Here is a 19,345-nt window from a genome sequence, read left to right on the forward strand (position 1 = left end):
AAGAAATGCAGGCAGCTTCTAGAAGCTGGAATTGGCGAGGAGTGGATTTTCCTCTGCAGTCTCCAGAATGAGCACAACTCTGCTGACACTTTGATTTTAGTCTATAAGACTCATTTCACACTTCTGACCTCCAGAACTGTAATATAATAAATTTGTGTTTTTAAATCACTGAGTTTGTGGTAATTTGTTATGGCAGCAGTGGGTGCTAATGTCCTTTGCTGTATAAAAATGTAAAATTTTTCGTTTTATAGTTGCTAACACTGGAGTCACGGTGGTAAAAGATTTCCCTGCATCAAGAACATGAAAATATTATTTCTGTATTCTTTGTTTTGCATTTTAATCTTTAATTAATTTATTTTAAATGAAACTTTGATTTTGAGATCATTATAAACCCAGATAGTTACACAAAATCCTACAATTTACTGAGAGATCCAGTGTATCCTTTTTCCAGTTTCCCCTGGTGGTAACATCTGGCAGAAGTATACTACAGTGTAACAACCAGGATATTAGTGTTGATAGTCAAGACACAGAACATTTCCATTTCCACAAGAATCCCTTAATGTTGCCTTGTATAACCAAAACCACTTCCTCCCAATGCTCCCAAATGTTCACCATTTCTATAATTTTGTCACTTCAAGAATTTCACATGTAAATGGAATTATGAGTGTATAACCCTTGGAATTGGCTTTTTCACTTGGCATAATTCCCAGGTTATTGCATGTATCAATCATAATTTTTCATTTTCGTTGAATAATATTCCATGGTATGGATGTATCCTAGCTTAACTATTCACCTGTTGAAGGACATCTGTATAATTTACAGTTTTTGGTTGTTACAGATAGAGTTGCTATAAACATAAATGCTTTTGTGTGAACGTAAGTCTTCATTTATCTGAAATGAATGCCTAGGACTACAATTGCTGGGTTGTATTGTAGTCTCGTGTTTATTTTTACTAGAAACTGCCAAACTGTTCTCCATTTTGTAAACTGCCTACCATTTTACATTCTCATAGCAATGTTTGTGATCCAGTTTCAGCATGTCCTTATCAGCATTTGGTATTTGTTATCATTTAATTTTAGCCATTCTGATTGGTCTGTGACATCTCAATATGGTTTTAGTTTGCATTTTCTTAATAGCTAGTGATGATAAACATCTTTTCATGTACTTGTTTACCATCTATAAATCTTCAGTGAATGTCTCATGTCTTTTGCTTGTTTTCTAATTGTATGTGGTTTTCCTTCTGCTGAATTTTTCCTTTAATTGATTTTGCTTTTGGTGTCAAGGCTAAGCTTTTTTTTTCTAGCTCTGTATCCTGAAGATTTTCTCTTATATATTTTTCTAATTTTCAAAATTTTACATTTAAGTTTGTCATCCATCCTTTGTTTCCCCCTCTTCTATGTTCTAGAAGAGGTTATATATATTGCTGTGTTAATTCATTGAACAATTAGCAGAATTCTTCAGTGAAGCCATCTGGACCGGGAGATTTCTTTTTGGGGGTGGAGTTTTAAAATTATGAATTTCATTTCTTGAATAGTTAACAGAGCTATTCAAATTATATATTTCATATTAGGTGTGTTGTGGTAATTTGTGTTTTTTGAAGAATTGGTCCATTTCTTCTAAGTCATTGGATTTATGTGTGCAGAAATGTTGTAGCATTCCCTTATTCTTTTGATGTTTGCAAGGTCTGTAGTTTATCTTCTTTTTCATTTTTAATGTTAATTTGTGTTGTCTCCTTTTTTTTTGCTAAAGGTTTGTTAGTTTTATTGGTATTTTCAAAGAACCTGTTCTTTTCATTGACTTCTCTTTTTTCAGTTTCATTGATTTCAACTCTTTCATTTCTTTCTCTGTAGGTTCATGTTGCTTTTCTTTTCCTAGGTTCTTGAGGTAGGAGCTTAGATTACTGATTGGAGACTTCTTTTCTAGTTATGTGCCTTTAATGCTGTAACTTTCTCAGCATTGCTTTAGCGGTGTCCCACATATTTTGATAGGGTGTATTTTCGTTTTAGTGTAGTATTTAATTTTCCTTGAGACTTCCTCTTTGATCCATGGATTATTTAGAAGTGTGTTCCAAATATTTGCAGATTTTCATGTTACCTATTATTAATTTCTAATTTAACTAAGTTCACTTGAATTTGTTGAGGTTTGTTTTATGGCCCAGGATGTGGTCTGTCTGAATGTTTGTTCCATGGGCACTTGAAAACCATTTGTATTCTTCTGTTTGGTGGACTGTCCTATAAATATTCACGGGTCCTCTTAGTTAAATGTATTACTGATTTCTTTTATATTCTTGCTGATTTTCTGTCTGAATGACAGGCAGAAGTTCTGGCCTTTATTTATACTCTAGGCAGAGAGGTATTGGGGTGCCTGGAATATATATATATATATACTTTCTCAAGGGTAGGGCAGTTAGGTGTCCTACTTGGCCTTTGCTGGTTTGAGTGTGGCTGGTCTTTTCTGTAGTGTTTGGAGTAGAATGGTTATTGTCTTAAAGTTTTCTGTCTTGCAAAGGTGTCTCTTTTTTGATACATTGTCTGGAGAGCACTGGGCTTTGTTGTTTTAGGGGTGTGTGTGTGCATGCGTGCACACGCCCATTGGTATGTCAAGTTTGCCAGTCTTCAGCTCCAAGTCTGAGATATATCAGGCAAGAATAAAACCTAGGGAATTAACCACTGTGTCATTCCTTGGATCTCAAGGCCCCTAGGTCATCAGCCTTCTTATCCTTATCTTTCAGAGTTTTCTAATGTTGGTTTAAATGTAATAATGTCCAGGATTTTTGGTTGTACTTAGCCGGAGGAACAGGAAAAAGGACAACTTGTCTGCCTTCCTGGAAGTGAAAGTCCTGTAATGTTGTTTTGTAAATAGAATACGATTTTCACCCAAATAAATAGCTAACTGTCCTAATATGACTACTGAATAACATCTTTTCCAGTGACTTGAAATGCCACCCTTGTTATGTATGCAATTGTCATATATTTGTTTATTCACACAAAGTAGAAAACTAACCCCTCTGTTTCTATTACAAAACATACAGTCTGATACCCTTGATGTATTTCCACTCTTACCAATTGTTTTACATCTGTTTGCAGGAGTTAGATAAACTGTTCTCTCAAGTGTGCTCCTTATTATAATTTTATGTATTATATAAACAAAAGTAGTGGTAAAAGTTACTTTGTGAAAACTAAGTTGATTGGTTTAGAAAACTTATGGAAGGAATATTACTTTAAGAAGTTACCTTTGTAGCTGGAGGCGCAGGTGGCTTGAGTGGATGCTGGCAGAGGCGGCCGGCTGGCCACCGCAGCACCTGTGGACCCAGCAGGCACGTCAGGCCACCCCAAGGCATCCTCCTCCAGCCGCCCGGAAGTTTGGGCTTCCGTCCTCCCCCTGCGTCACCTGGCCGTCTGCAGCAGTGCACCTCCTCCCTGTGCTTCGGACCCCTGGCCTCGCCCCGAAACAGGACTCGTGATTTCAAACCTGGAGACCTCATCTTGCCAAGATGAGAGGTTATCCTCATTGGCTGACTCAAATAGATGAAGTTCCAGATGGAGCTGTAAAACCACCCACAAACAAACTAACCATTTTCTATTTTGGACCTCATGAAACTGCTTTTTTTTAGGCCCAAAGGATATATTCCCTTACTCAGAAAATAAGGAAAAGTACGGCAAACCAAATAAACAATAGAAAAGACTAATGGTTCTTGGGAGATAGATAACAATCCAGAAGTGAAATTTTCAAGTCAAAAGGCATCAACTAAACAATCAAATGCATCATCTGATGTTGAAGTTGAAGAAAAAGAAACAAGTATTTCAAAGGAAGATACTCACCATGAAGAAAAAGCCGGCAGTTAGGATGTGACTAAAGCAAGTGACGTAACCACTCCAAAAGCTGCCAGAAGAGGAAGCAAGAGAAAGGCAGAAAAATAAGTAGAAACCGAGGAGGCAGGAGTAGTGATGACAGCAACAGCATGTGTTAACCTAAAAGTGAGTCCAAAAAGAGGACGACCTGCTGCTGCAGAAGTCAATATTCCCAAACCCAGAGGCAGACCCGAAATGGTACAACAGCCCTGCCTTTCATAGAGTGACATGGTAACTGAAGAAGACAAAGGTAAGAAAAAGGAGCAAGAGGAAAAATAGCCTAAAAATCAGCTTAGAAAGGATGAAGAAGGCCAGAAGGAAGAAGATAAGCCAAGAAAAGAGCCAGACAAAAAAAAGAGGCAAAGAAGTTGAATCAAAAAGGAAAAATTTAGCTAAAACAGGAGTTACATCAACCTCTGATTCTGAAGAGGAAAGAGATGACCAGGAAGGTGAAAAGAAGAGAAAAGGTGGAAGAAATTTTCATACTGCTTATAGGAGCAATATGCTGAAAGGCCAACACGAGAAAGAAGCAGCAGACAGAAACCGAGAGCATTTTGCTCTGTAAAGCATTTCAGATGCAGTTTGTGTGAAATGTATTATGCAAAATAAAGTTTATTGTATTCCCAGCCAAACAAGTGTAATCTACAGTAATAAAAAATATATCTCATTTTGAACTCAAAGCATTAATCCAGTTACTGAAAAGAGAATACAAGTGGAGCAAACCAGAGAGATGAAGATCTTGAGACAGACTCATTGGACTGAATTTCCCCCTCACCCCCTTGATGGAAGAATGTTCCAGATTCTAAATTGAGGACTTCATTGATGGCATTCTAACTTATGATTGTTTAAAAATTTTTTTCCTGTTAGATACACACTACATACTAAGGTTGGCGGCCATCATTCCTGTTGAAAGATTTTTACCAAGCTTAACAAAAGGTTTTGTGTTTGATACAGTTGTAGGAGGCTCAGATGAAAATGGTGGTTGTGCATTATTTCATTTAGAAAACATAAAAATCGTTTTGTTTTGAAGCTAGGTGTAAACTGGAATAGCAATTATACCCCAGAGAATGGGGCAGTTATGCCCATCCCTTGACGTTCCTTTGTTGTTTAATTCTTTAGAATCTTCATAATTGTTTTTTTTAATCCTGAGAGATTAAACAGTAGACTTGTTAAGAAAACAAAAATGAAACTGACCAAAATTTTTAAATAAAGTTTTAAAAAAATTACTTTGTTTTGAATTGGGTCTGGGGAGATCACTGTAAATATTCGGGGGGAAAGTACACAAATATCCATTTTGTTTTAAGTGCTTTGAGGTACTCCATCTACTTTAAAAAGACTTAAATTAGAACTCACAGCTGGTACATTAGGGAAGAAGACCTCTAAAGCCACCTGTTACGTGGGTATATTGTTTCTGGACCTTAGCTATATTGTACTAGTCTGTTTAAAATATCATGTTATTTTAAATTGCTCTAATATTTTAGTATATTTTGATATCTGATAGGCATGTGTAACATCTCTGACACCAAATGTGATGGTGTACTTTTTCCCTACGTATATATGTAACAGTAACAATATTATGCACAGCAATAATAGTAGTATAACTTCATTCAGGTGCCCAGATCCTATTCAAATGTGTGTGAATATGTGGGAGGGGGTCTTCCCACACATACTTAGACCAAGCAATTCTTGAACACCAGCAGGGTGTTGGAGAACTCAACTCAATTCTGATGCTATCTGCCTGGAGACAGCACCAGATTCCCAGGTTAAGGGCTCCAACCTACAAGACTGCCCTCCTCCACCTAATCCAGATGCCAGTCTCAAGCCCCAGCAGTTCCCTGTGCTTCTGACCTACTGGCTACAGATTGGAGGTTCCCACAACCTCCCCTTAGGTTGGATTAATTTGCTAGAGGGCTCACAGAACTCAGGAAAACACTTGGGTGTACCAGTTTTATAAAGGATACAAGTTAACAGCCAGATGAGGAGAAACATAGGGCAAGCTCCCAAATAAGTTAGCTTCTATTCTAGTGGAGCTTGGTGGCATGTGCAGGTGTTCTGGTTCACCAAGCATAGAAGCTCTCTCTGACCAAGAAACAGGATCCAACTGAGCAGAGCAGGCAGAGCAGAGAGCAAAAGGGAGCACTCTTCTCACTGGTTTTGTGAGGGCTCCATTGCATAGTCATGATTAAATTATTGGCAATTGGCTGATTCAGCCTCTAGCCCCTGACCTTCGGTGGGGGTCCAAAGTTCTTGTTAACATGACAAAACACCTCTTTCACCTTTAAAGCTGCATGTTTTCAGGAATTGTGGATGAAGACCAAATGTACCTGGGAAATATTAATCATATGAATGATCAAATATGTATTTCATATAACTCATTATGAAACTTTCAGCTGTAAACAGAAAACCCAACTAAAACTGTCTTAATATTATAAAGAAATTTATTAGCTCAGTGAACTGGAGCTTTAGAGGTCAGTTTTCAGTGATTATTTTAGCAGCTCTAGCTCTATTTCCCAACAGCCCTCCTTTCATTGTTTGTTAGCTTCATTTTGCAGCTGGTGACAAGATGGCTGCAGGAGTTCCAGACCTCACATCTGTCCATGACAAAATACAGAGATAGTCTTCTACTGTGCTTCTCAGGAGCCAATCAGCTTTTCACTAAAGCCTGTAGTACAGTTTTCCTTGCATCCCCTTTGCCTTAAGTTGGTTAGCATCGGTAAACCTAGCAAGGGAGAGATTGTCATGACTGCCTTAAGTGAGTTCTCAATCCTGGCTGTACATTATAATCACTTGGGTAGCTTTTAAAAATACTACTTGAGTGACATTCCAGATTGATTAGTCTCTGAAGTAGAAGCCCTATCTCCTGTATTTTTTAAATAGCTCTGTACGTAATTCTGTATGTAGCTCTGTAAGTGATTCTGATAAATTGAAATACAGTACTGAAGCTAGTCAGTCCTCCAACTTGCAAGGCTAAAATAATAATAGTGAGGTGACAACTAGAAGGGTACTTGGGATATTGTTTAGGAAAGAGAAAATGCAGAGTATACAGCCTAACAGTGTCATTATACCAACTCTTATTGTTTCCAAAGTATTTGGCAGTCATATGTTTACTCTTTTAGATAATTTTTAAAAATCAGTTGGTCAGATTTCAGAGTAAATTCCATTGGGTGGGACCTAGGATTAAATTTCATTAAATGTACTGATTTACGGGAGGGTGAGGCAGATTCTCACAGGGCAGGAACCAGTCAGTGACCAGGTATACCTGAGAAATTCTCTCTGCTCTCTACTGTCTTAGAAACCTATCACTTATTGTAATTTTTTGCATCATATACCAGTAATTATTTAGAGTTGGTTATAACTTTTTATTTGGAAGTAATTTCAACAGAGAAATCTTACAGGAATACAAATTAATTTTTCTGTTTTCTATCTGTTCATCATTGTTGAATATGTCATCCTCCTTATTTAGCATTATTTGTTACTTTGCTGCTGTGTATACCGGATTCATTCTTTCAGAAGAATGTATGGTAGGTTTTGAGGCCTTCCAGTGCCACCTCCCACCCCCCACCCCCCACCAAAAAAAAGTATCTGCTTTGTATCTACAAAAGTATCTATACTTGAATGCTAGTAGATGTTGGATTCTAGATTAAAATGCATTTCTTTGAGAATACTGAAGAACTTACTTTGTTGCTGAAAAAAGAATGGTATTCAGTATCCAAAACCAAAAGCTGAATTTACTTGCTTGGGAAACCAGGGGTAGTTGATGATGTAAAATAAGCTCTGAAGAAAACAGAGAACTAATCTAGGTTCGGGAGTTAGGCTTGTGATTTTTATTTCTTTGTTCGAAAAGAGTTTGTATAAATTGAAATATTTGTTCCTTATATTTGCCTGTAAAGCCATCTGGCTCTGGTGTTTTCATTATGGGATGATTGCTTAATGACAGATTCCATTTTATTTCATTATTTTAATTTTTCCATGAATTTATACATTTTTCTGGTTTTCAGATTTATTGTTAAAGTTGTTGGTAATACTGCCATATCTTTTGAATGTCTACAGCATCCATAAACATGACTTCCTATTCATTTGAGATACTCAGGTGTGCTTTTTCCCTTTTTCATTGATCATCTTGTCAGAATTGTGTCCATCATGTTAGTCATGACAAAAAAATTACCTTTTTGTTCTGTTGAAGCTTTTCTTCTATATTTATGTTTTCTGTTTCATTAAATTCTGCTTTTATTTGTATTGTTCCCTTTTTTCTAATTTTCTTTATATTTTACTTTTCTAACTGCTTAAGAGATCAGATGCTCAGTTCATTATTTTTAGCTATTCTTATTTTTCTGATGTAACTATTTACAGTGAAGAATCTCCCCTCTCTATACTCTTTTTGCTGCATCCCACAAGGTTGGCTACATAGTCTTTTAAGTATTTTACTTCTAAATATTTTCAACATTGAATTATGATTCTTCTTTGACTCATGACTTTTTTAAAGTTTCCAAACATAGGAGGTTTTTAAAAGGCTGTCTTCTTGTTGCAGTTATCAGAGAATATGACTGATTGTAGGGTACCAAGTATAGGAAAGTTGTTGAGTCTCTGTCCTGGCATTTGATTGATTTTTGCTTATGTTCCATTTGTACACTCCTCTGTTGGGAAGCACTATTTGTATATATTTATTAGATCAGACTTAATGGTTGTGATGTCAGTTCTTCTCTAGCCTTACTATTTCTTTTATTTCCTTGTTTTTATTACTGAGATAAATAGGTTAAAAATGTTATTCTGTCAATGTATTTTGGAGCTATGTTATGTATATTGAATAAAACCTTTTAGCTATTAAGTGTACTGAATAAAACCGTTTATTCTTGTGTAGGGAACTTCTTTCTTTATTACTAGTAATGGTTTTGACTTAAATTCCTTCTGTGTGTTAGTAATATGGCTACACCAGTTTTGTTTAGTATTTGACTGGTGATTTTTATTTTTTCTTCTTCGTATTTTTACTTTCAACCTTCTAGGCTCTCTTAGGTTTTGAGTTTATTTTTTTTGAAAAGCATGTAAATGACTACTACTTATTTTATAAAAAATATTTTCTGTGTGGTTATAGTGCTGACGTTGCTGAAAGATGGCAGAAGAGGTGGTGGTAGTAGCCAAATTTGATTATGTGGCCCAACAAGAACAAGAGCTGGACATCAAGAAGAATGAGAGGTTATGGCTTCTGGATGATTCTAAGTCCTGGTGGCGAGTTCGAAATTCCATGAATAAAACAGGTTTTGTGCCTTCTAACTATGTGGAAAGGAAAAACAGTGCACGGAAAGCATCTATTGTGAAAAACCTAAAGGATACCTTAGGTAAGTTACTTTTGTACTACAACAGTACTTTATTTTAAATGGATGCTAGAGCTTGGTTCTTTATACAGAATTTTAGCAGCAAAGGACAGATTGACAAGAAAAAGCCAGAACTGGAATTTCAGCTAGAACAGGTTAAGTTTGACTTACAGCAGGTGTTCATCATGAGACCATTAAGTGTCAGTGGGTAGTTTCTGTAACTCTACCTAGTAGATCTAGTCCAAGTTAAGGGTAAAGCCAGAGTGGTGCTGATGAGCAGAACTGACTGTGATCTTTTTAGCCAGGACTCTTTGAGCCATGAGTGCCTGTTGGAGTTTAGGCAAATTCTGCATCTAATTGAGACAGGGATAAATGAGTGAGGTGCAGAATTGCCTCCTTGGCATTAAGGCAACTTATTTAACATGACACGTTGTTGTATTGTAACATCTAGTGGCTTATATTTTGAACTCTGCTTTTAAAAACAGTTCATCATTTTAAATTATAGATCATTACTGTGGATTAGCATCTACAAAAGTGATCTCTTTACTATTTTGTGTCTCTTTTTTTCCTCCTTTTTTTTTGTCTAACTGGAAAGTTTGTTTTTACTGGCCCTCCATTAAGGCCAGAGATGTGGAACCTGCTTCACTCTGGGCTTGGCTGAGCTGATAGGAAGGAAATGTGTACAGATGAGGACTGGCTTCTTTTCTTTCTTTCTTTTTCTTACAATTAAGCTCTCTTGTTGGCTAATGATTCATTGTTCATATGTAGAAGAAAAAGTAAAATTTCTTCTTGCAAAGTTGGTTGGGAGTAATGTGGCATGATTGATTATGATTAGTAATGTGGCGTGACTGATTATGATTGATTAGTCAATATGGTTAGTCAATATAAATATTGACTAGCTTCTTAGTTTTTCTTACTCAACATTATTATTCTAGAGTGTTCTTTCAATTAGCAGCAATAGAAGATAAATCTTAAGTTTTTAACATTATAAAGCAGAAAAAACTAAAACATAGTACAAATCAAAGTAAGATACAAAGTTTTAGAATATTAGTTTCTGAGCTAAAAACATTTCCAGTACTCTAAAGGTAATATAAATGGAGTTATTAATCTGAATTTTCACCATGAAATTTAACAACTGTATCTGAGGTTCTCTTGTTTCCAGATTTAAAGGTTTTCCAAATAAGACCATTGTTAGTTTTTAATACTAGTTTTTAAATGGAAAACAAGTTAGAAAGAGATTTTCCTTGAATAGCTGAAGAAGAGAGAATAGAGTTAGAACCAGGAATACCTCTGTTTTTTTAAATACCAGACATTTATTTAGTGTATGTTGATTAGAACTGTTGGGGAAAAATTAAGGTAACTTCTATCAAAATGTGTCTCATAGTGATAAAGGCACAAAAAAAGACTACAGCTACGCCTAGACTTCTTTGTTCCCTTTTAAAAGGATACTTGTGTCCTGCAACTAGAGTAGATGTGGCTGTAATTAACATAAGATAGTGAAAAAATTAATATCATAGAGCAAAGAGGAAAATAAATACTCCAGTGTTAGATATCACTGCATGTAAACATAAAAAACCCAATTAGATACATTTATTATTTGTTAGTACTCCTGGGGAACCTGTTATACAATTTTCTGAAGTCGTTGAGATGATTTTAGCAAGATTTTATTTTAAGTCCTAGGGTGTGCCTGTTAACTTTATTACTATATTACAGTGATTACTACTTGTATTCCAAAGTAATTGAAAACATTCGAAGTTAGTGATCTGTAGTTACCCTGTATAGTGATGGGAATCCAGCTTTTACGTCAGACAGTCTTCTCTTCTATCTCAGATTTCTGAACCCCTTTTTGGTAAGTTACCAAATTTATGATTGTGCTGATGGAAATTTTGAAAGTTAAGAAAGAAAGGGAGAAAATACATAAATTAATGATTTCAACTACCAAAAAATATGTATGCTTTAAAGCTTCTTCCAAAATACATCTGAATAAAAAGGTCACATTTGTGGCCATTGTGATAAATTTATTTTATAGGCTCTGTTCTAGTTAAGGAGGAAAAAGTTTTTGAAAGAGCAAGGCCTCCGAAAAACTTTGTATTGACTGGGTGTGGGCCAACTCACATGTATCGGGCGTGGGGAGTTTCAGTGTTGCAGAACAGATGAGGGCGCTTGCAGAATTACCCTGAGCTGTGTTGAACTGACAAAAAACAACACGGGTTTTTTAATTCAAAATGGATTGGTTACACGTCTTTAAAGACTTTTTCAGTAAGTTAATCTGTTTATTAAATCCATAATTTTCTTGTAGTTTTTTAATTAGCTTTTTCACTTTTGTGAATTTAAAGGAAAGATGTATGGAGAGAACCTGGTTGGTATATATAGACTGGTGCTTTTTTGTTTCTGAAACAAGCTAAATGGTTGGTGATATATCAAATAATAATAGTTTTGGCTTCATAAGTAAAATTGTTTTAAAATGTTTTAGTATCTTTTCAGTAAATAGGAAAAGGGTATAAATGATTTGAGTTTGATGCAATTAATTTTAATTTAGTAAGTTTGGACCTAGCATAGACATTTGAAGTGAATTAAATTGTAAACACAGTAAAGATGTGAGGAAAAAGGTCTAGGTAAGCAAGGTCCTTCATCCTCGACATTTGAATTAACATTTTAGTACTTTTTATTTAGATTGTAGAGGAGCAGTGTAGAAAACAATATTTAATAAAAGCACAAGTAAAGAGAATGTTTTGATTCAATGTAGGGTTGCTAGAAATTACTGTTTTGGTAAACTTGAGATTTGATATTTTGAAGTGAATTCTGAGAGCAGCTGTGTAGAAAGAAAATGAAAACGTTGAAAGAAAATATGAATTCTTGGGATTGTTTTTGGGTTTGGGTCATAAAGTAATACTAATACTAATTTCTAAGAACCTAATCTGTATATCTGCTGATGGCCTTTTTATGATCTTATGATAGTAAACATGATCTGATCTCTTTGAACATTTGCTTAGTGTTTCTAGAAAAATTAACAGAGGAATTGTTGTAGATATCCCATGCATAAAGCGTCTGAGGAAACAAAGAATAACCTGTTGACAGATTTCAGGATAAAAGAGCAAAATGAAAAAGGAAGAAGCACTTTGTTGAAAAAGAATGTTGTAATGTTAAGACTCATTGTTTCTGTAGTTAACTTTGGTGGCCAAGTGAATCTTTCTGAAATCTCTTTTGTTTACTTTTTGAGAAGTTGTTGCAGTTTTATATATTTTTTTCTTGCTAAGTTTTCCTCTTACAGAGTTTGTTAATTTATTTGCTTATCAGTGTTTGTATTGAGAGCCTACTGCAAGTCAGGCAAAAATCAGAATGAAACACTAATACTGATTCTCATGGAACTTACATTCTGGTGGGGAAGTACATGATGATTGTTATTATTAATAATACAGTGGATTTTATATCTAAGTTTGGTCATGAGTGATGTTAACCATAAATCAACCAGAAATGGTGTAAAAAGAATATATTGTGTCATTGATACAGTGATTCAGTATTAATACAGTGATAAACTTATCACTCTTTGTTGACTCTTAGAAAGTTGATAGTTAATCTTAAATACATTTGTAGACTAAGGCTCAGTATTTGAAATTTGTAACCAAAATATTCCTTTCCTCACTACCACTGCCACAAACCAAAATTTATATTTATTTTGCTTTATAGCTTATCAGAGTAGAGAAAGGCTATTCACCCACCTATTCCCCAAATAGACTTAAAAAGAGGAAACAGTATATGTGTTCCTTTTGAGATAGCCAGAATACTCTTGGGAAAAAAGAAGGCATAATGTTTTAGATAAAAAGAGAACAATCAAAAACAGTAATTTTCATGTAGATGAAATGAACAGATAAAAGTACAAAAATTTATACCTAAAAACCTGTAATGGAAAAAACACCATATATTTGTATTTAGAATTTCTTAGTTCTGCTCCCAGATACACCATTTATTAACCATGTATCCAAGGATATATAACTAAACTTTCCTGATTTCTTATTCTTTATTTGTTAAAGGGGAGGGAGTTGGACAAAACCAGATGATCCTGGAAAGTCCCTTCTGACTCTAAAAGTCTTACAGTCCTGGTAAACAATTGATCAACCTCACATGAAACCAGGGGGAAATCCATGAGGGAGAAACTGGTTTTGAAGAAGTAAGAGCATAAGAACAAATTTATAGTTTCCTAAATAATTAGAAGAATCAGTAATACTTCCTTTGAGTTCATTCTCTTGAACATTTAATTACTCAGTGCTTTAGGTGGAGGGAAAATGACATGCTTAAAGAGGACAATGCTGAAAGTATAACTAATACATTGGGTTCAGAAATATATGTGAAAGCTAAAAATGGGTAGAAGTAAACAAGATGAATAAGGACAGACATTAATGTAAAATTCTAAATTGTTTTAAAAAGGAATTTAAAAGTTTCTGAGAATCTGGCCTGGCAGCAGTTTATGTGAGTGTAAAAGTCTTAGTAGTGAGAGCTGTGATGATGTGGTGCTAAAAAAAAAAAAATCTCAACACATTTCATGATGGGATTGATTTAAATCTATGAGGTGGTCAGTTGAAAATGCAATAGGTTCCTTATGTGTGTGCTGGCCAAATTAAACATGACATAGTTTATCCACTTTGGATATCTTTTAACAATGATACTGTGAGAAACTCAGTGGTCCAAATTCAATAAGTGAACATGGAGACAGAACAGTGGAGCGTGGCTTTAATGACGGTCTTGCAAGATCGGGTGTCTGGTGGGCAGGCACACCTGGGGAGTTTGGCGCCAATAATTTGTCTCCTAGTACACGAGTCCTTCCCCTGGTTCTTCATTGGCTGAGTACTACAGGGTTCACATTCTTTCCTGGACGTCACCTAAGCCAGTTATATTTTTCTTTTACATCTGTCTTAATTTTATTAGTAGGTTTAAAAAAACTCAAACAGGTATTGCCAGGCCCTTATCAATTCCCCCACCCCCACTCTCAGCCTGAGCAGCTTCCACCACATGGCCCTTTGTTAATATCTTACTGTTAAAATGTTTAAACATCCTAGTGGGAATAAATCACATTTAGGTTTTATACTCTTTCCTAACAATACTGAGAAACTCAAATGCTCCCATATACTGTGTTAGGGTCCAGGACTCCGGGGTTTCCCAGAGAACAAGACACACGGACATGGAGATGAAAATCCAAGCAAAGTCTTTATTCAGCCAGCAAGCTGGGGTCGACAGCACCTCCCCTGACACGCAGGCCGAGTCCGAGCTGCCGACCCCCAAGCAACTTTAGGTATGGTTTATATGGGATTTCTACAGTCATTGCACCAGAGCCTGCACATTACCCCAACCAATGAATTTGAAACACATTCTATACTTTGGCCAATAAAATTGGAACAGGGATACACCAGGTGCCTGACCTTTGCACAAGCATTCCTATGTGACTTATCACGAGTTTCGACCCCAGGGGGGTCGTTTACTTCTAGTTATCTAACTTAGGGTAGGGTCCAGGAATGTTAGCCTCACATAGTTTCTGGCTTCTAGTTATCTAACTTAGGGCAGGGTCCAGGAATGTTAGCCTCACGTAGTTTCTACAAAAACTGGGTGGCTCAGCCCTGTTCCCTGCATTCCTCTACATTCCCCCCTTTTCTTGATTAAACTGAGGAATCTTCCACAGCGGCATCCAGGGCCTGATATCTCTGTCGAAGGACGAGAAGTTGGACGGTGTTAACTCTTTCCTGCACAAACCTAAGCAGCCTATTTACTATGCACGGACCAATCGTAAGCAATAACAGCAGGATGACCAGTGGCCCTGTAACAGCCGAGAGTAGGGTAGCGAACCAAGGTTTGTATTTGAACCAAGGGTCAAACCAGCTTTCGCTACTGTCATATTCTTTACGCCTCTTCTCTAGATCTTTCTTTAGTTTGGCCAGGGAATCTCTGACTGCACCTGTTTTGTCTACATAGAAGCAACACTCTTCCTTTAAGGCCGCGCACAGTCCACTTTCTTTTAAGAACAGGAGGTCCAGGCCCCTTCTGTTTTGTAGGACCACCTCAGCTAAGGAGGTAAGAGATTGTTCCAAGTCTGATATTGTCTGTCGAAGTTGTTCTAGGTCCCTGTCGACAGCCCGCCTCAAAGCTGTGAGCCCCTGTTCTCGAGTTACAAGGGCTGCGACCCCTGTGCCAGCCCCTGCCATCCCTAGGGCAAAAAGGGCCCCAGCGGTCAAGGCGGTAATAACTTCCCTTTTTTCCCTGTGGGGGTTTGGCCATTCTTCCCAATAAGAAAGGAGGGTCTCATGAGAACCATATACTAGGCGTGGTAGAATGGCCACAAGTACACAAAACTCACTATTAGCATTAAATACAGAGGTGGATATGGCCTGGGTGAGGCCTGTCTTTAAACAGAGCCACCAACCCGAGGAGGGTATAATCTACTTGTCCTGCTTCCATGTATTGTACGTGTAGGACGAGCATAACTGGCTCCAGACTATCGGGACTGAGCTTACACACGTTCCCGCGACTGAGACCTGAGCGATTGTAAGTCCCCTCGGCCCCCTGTCCCAATAAGTGGGATAGGAGTCATTAATGGTGTAGGAGCCATTTATCCCAATTGCCTCATAGCATATGAACCTGGATAGCATAACCAACAGGGATCGGTGAGGAAGGGAGTGGTGCGGTTCAGAGTCTCTGCGAATGCCTGCACCATTTCCCATAAGGGGTTACCTAACCCGGAGAGACCCGAACCCGGTTCTCTTACGGGCCCTGGAATCAGCTTCACCGATGTAGCTTCCTCAAGAGTCCATATGAAGGCACTTATCAGCAGGATCCCCTTCATCTTCGGCTTAGGTGTATTTTCAGGGGATTCGCAGGATGCTGCTGCACTTTCCACTCTTCCTCATGATCACCTGGGTTTTTGTGAGGCAGGATTTTCCAAACGTGGGTGTGATGCACCCAAGGAGTGATACCGTCAACCTTGAGAGCAGTGGGGGTGGTAAACAATACAACGTAAGGTCCCTTCCACCTGAGTTCAAGAGTCCTTACTTGGTGTCTTTTGACCCATACCATATCCCCTGGGACTATGCCATGTTCCGGGCTCGGAATTTTCCCGCCCTCGTAATATGCTCTGATCAGGGGCCAGATTTCCTGCTGCACTTTGGCAAGAGCCTTCAACACATTCAGATAGTCAGGGGCTGGGTTCTCTGCACCGGGAAGCTGCACTCGCAGAATTATGGGTGGAGGAGCCCCATACATTATCTCAAATGGAGTTAAACCATGTAAATAGGGGGAGTTCCGAGCGCGGAAGATGGCTAAGGGAAGGAGGGTCACCCAGTCCCCGCCAGTCTCCAATACCAATTTAGAAAGGGTCTCCTTTAGGGTCCGATTCATTCTTCCTATCTGCCCAGAGCTTTGTGGGTTATAAGCACAGTGTAACTTCCAATCTATTCCCAAAGCTCGGGCTAATCCTTGCAGGATTTTGCTTACGAAAGCTGGGCCGTTATCGGAACCTATAGCTTCAGGGACCCCATACCTGGGGATGATTTCCTCAATTAATCTTTTTGCTACTACCTGGCTAGTCTCATGCTTGGTTGGAAAAGCCTCCACCCACCCAGAGAAGGTATCTACCATAACCAGCAAATACTTATATCCATACTTTCCTGGTTTTACTTTGGTGAAGTCTATTTCCCAGTTCCTCCCTGGAGCCCTCCCCCTTTCCCGGGTACCTGCTGGGTGCAGCCCTCTTGGAGCTGGTCTTAGCATTGCACAGCTACCGCATTCTTTTGTGATCTGACGAGCTGCCTCATTTTGGTGAGGAAACACCAACTGCGCAGACTGAAAAAGGCTGAGCAGCTTTTTCCAGCCTAGACGGGTGGACTTATGCAGATTAGCAAGCATGTACTGTCCTAATGCTTCTGGCAGGATCAACCTACCTTCTTGGTTTCTACTCCAGTTTCCCTCCCCAGACACTTCTCCCGATACTTGTTTCCTAATCCACTCAAGATCCTGGGGGGAATACTCAGGTTTGGGTGGCAAGGCGGGCAGTTCAGGTATGGGTATTTCGAGGGCTTCAAGTACAAGGGAGTCCAAGAGGGCTGCCCTCTTAGCTTCCGCATCAACATGGCTGTTGCCGATGGCCTCAGGTGTCTTCCTTGATTGGTGGCCCAGTACATGTATAACTGCTACCGCTTTGGGTTTTTCGACACCAGCTAGTAGTCTTTGGACTTCTTGCAGATTCCTCAGTCCCTTCCCTTCCGCGGAACGGAATCCTCTTTCTCGGTAGATGGCACCGTGGACATGGACAGTGCCAAAGGCATATCTGCTGTCTGTGTAAATGTTAGCCTGCTTGCCTTCTGCTCTTTCCAGGGCCTCAGCGACGGCAATAAGTTCTGCCTTCTGTGCTGAGGTGCCAGGGGGCAGAGCTGCGCTCCAGACAACTTCCCCTTCGTGGGTTACTACTGCTGCCCCTGCTCTCCTGACCCCCTCCTGCACAAAGCTGCTCCCATCTGTATACCAGTTTAGCTCACAGTTTGGTAACGGTGTGTCTTTCAGGTCTGCTCGCACCTGGATAATTTTGGAAAGGATGTCTCTACAGTCGTGGGTGGGGGTCAACAGATCTGGGTCCAGCAGAAGGGTGGCAGGATTTAGGGTTACCGGGTCAGAGAAGGCGATTCGTGGAGAATCTAGTAGGATCCCTTGGTAGTGGGTGAGTCTTGCGTTCATCATCCATTTTCCTGGAGGATGCCTGAGGATCCCCTCTACGGTATGTGGGGCTGTTACTCTCAGGTTCTGGCCAAAAGTCAGCTTGTCTGCCTCCTTTACCAGTAGAGCGATAGCTGCTAGGATACGCAGACAAGGTGGCCACCCGGAGGCCACTGGGTCTAGCCGCTTGGACAAATAGGCCACAGATCTTTTCCACGGGCCCAGCTGCTGAGCCAGGACTCCTTTAGCCACTCCCTTCTTTTCATCTATAAACAGGATAAAGGGTTTTTCTGGGTCTGGCAGAGATAGGGCGGGGGCCCGGAGGAGAGCTTCTTTTAGTCTGTCAAAAGCCTCTTGTTCCTGAGTCCATTGCCAGCCCGGCCCTTCTTTGGTCGCTTCATATAGTGGTTGGGCTATTTCTGCGTACCCTGGAATCTAGAGCCTGCAAAACCCAGCTGAGCCAAGAAATTCCCTCACTCCCCGGGGTGAGGAAAGGACAGGGATAGTCAGGATATTTTGTTTCATGGCCTGCGTTAGCCACCTGGCCCCATTAGATATTTTGTACCCCAAGTAGACCACTGACCTCTGACAGATGTGGGCTTTCTTGGCGCTGGCTCGATATCCCAGTTCGCCCAGTTCAGCCAGCAAGTTCCCCGTGGCTTCTTCGCACTCCTCATGGGTTTCCGTGGCCAGCAACAGGTCATCCACATACTGCAGCAGTGTCACACGGGGGTGGCTCCTGCGAAAGGGCTCCAGGTCCTGGCTTAGGGCTTCATTGAATAAGGTGGGAGAGTTCTTGAAGCCCTGTGGTAGTCTAGTCCAGGTAAGCTGCCCTTTTCTCCCACCCCCCCCCCTGCCCCCCGGCTCTTGCCACTCAAAGGCAAACAAAGGCTGACTAACTTCAGAGAGTGGGATACTAAAGAAGGCGTCTTTCAGGTCCAGAGTAGTATACCACACATGCGTAGGTGGCAGGTGGCTGAGTAGGGTGTAAGGGTTGGGCACTGTAGGATGGATGTCTTCTACCCTCTCATTGACCTTTTGCAAGTCCTGCACTGGTCTGTAATCTCTACTGCCAGGCTTCCTCACTGGAAGCAGGGGCGTATTCCATGCAGATTGGCAGGTTTTAAGGATTCCTGTCTCCAACAGTCTATGGATATGGGGTGCTATCCCTTTCCTAGTCTCTTCTGGCATTGGATATTGCCAGACCCAGATGGGTAGAGCCGCGGCTTTGAGTTGAACGATGACCGGGGATAGATGTTTAGCGAGACCAATTCCTCTGATCTCGGCCCATGCGGAAGGGAACCTCTGCAACCAAGAGTCCATTTCTCCCTGGCCCCCCTTTTCTTGATCCGCCTGAAACAGACGATGTTCGTCGGCCAGGGACAGAGTTAACACATGCGCTGGTTGTAGGGGCTGCCCTTCTTTGTCCATGATTTTTATCCCTTCGGGTTCAAAATGAATGCGCGCCCCAACCGTGGTTAGTAAGTCTCTACC

At 39.5% G+C, this 19,345-nt stretch overlaps 1 protein-coding gene and 1 pseudogene across 3 annotated transcripts in view; both read left to right on the forward strand.

The window, feature by feature from the left end:
• Positions 1 to 7,404, forward strand: part of LOC108393773 (uncharacterized) — a 62,770-nt pseudogene extending 55,366 nt beyond the window's left edge.
• Positions 1 to 19,345, forward strand: part of NCK1 (NCK adaptor protein 1) — a 167,028-nt gene that overhangs the window by 109,927 nt on the left and 37,756 nt on the right. For all 3 annotated transcript variants that reach the window (XM_037022902.2, XM_017654847.3, XM_017654848.3), the window contains one exon: positions 8,941 to 9,184. In XM_037022902.2, the coding sequence (XP_036878797.1) occupies positions 8,959 to 9,184 (226 nt within the window). In that variant the 5' untranslated portion in view covers positions 8,941 to 8,958. The remainder of the gene's footprint in view (positions 1 to 8,940; positions 9,185 to 19,345) is intronic.

This window comes from Manis javanica, chromosome 3 (assembly GCF_040802235.1).
Source record: "Manis javanica isolate MJ-LG chromosome 3, MJ_LKY, whole genome shotgun sequence".
NCBI lineage: Eukaryota > Metazoa > Chordata > Mammalia > Pholidota > Manidae > Manis > Manis javanica.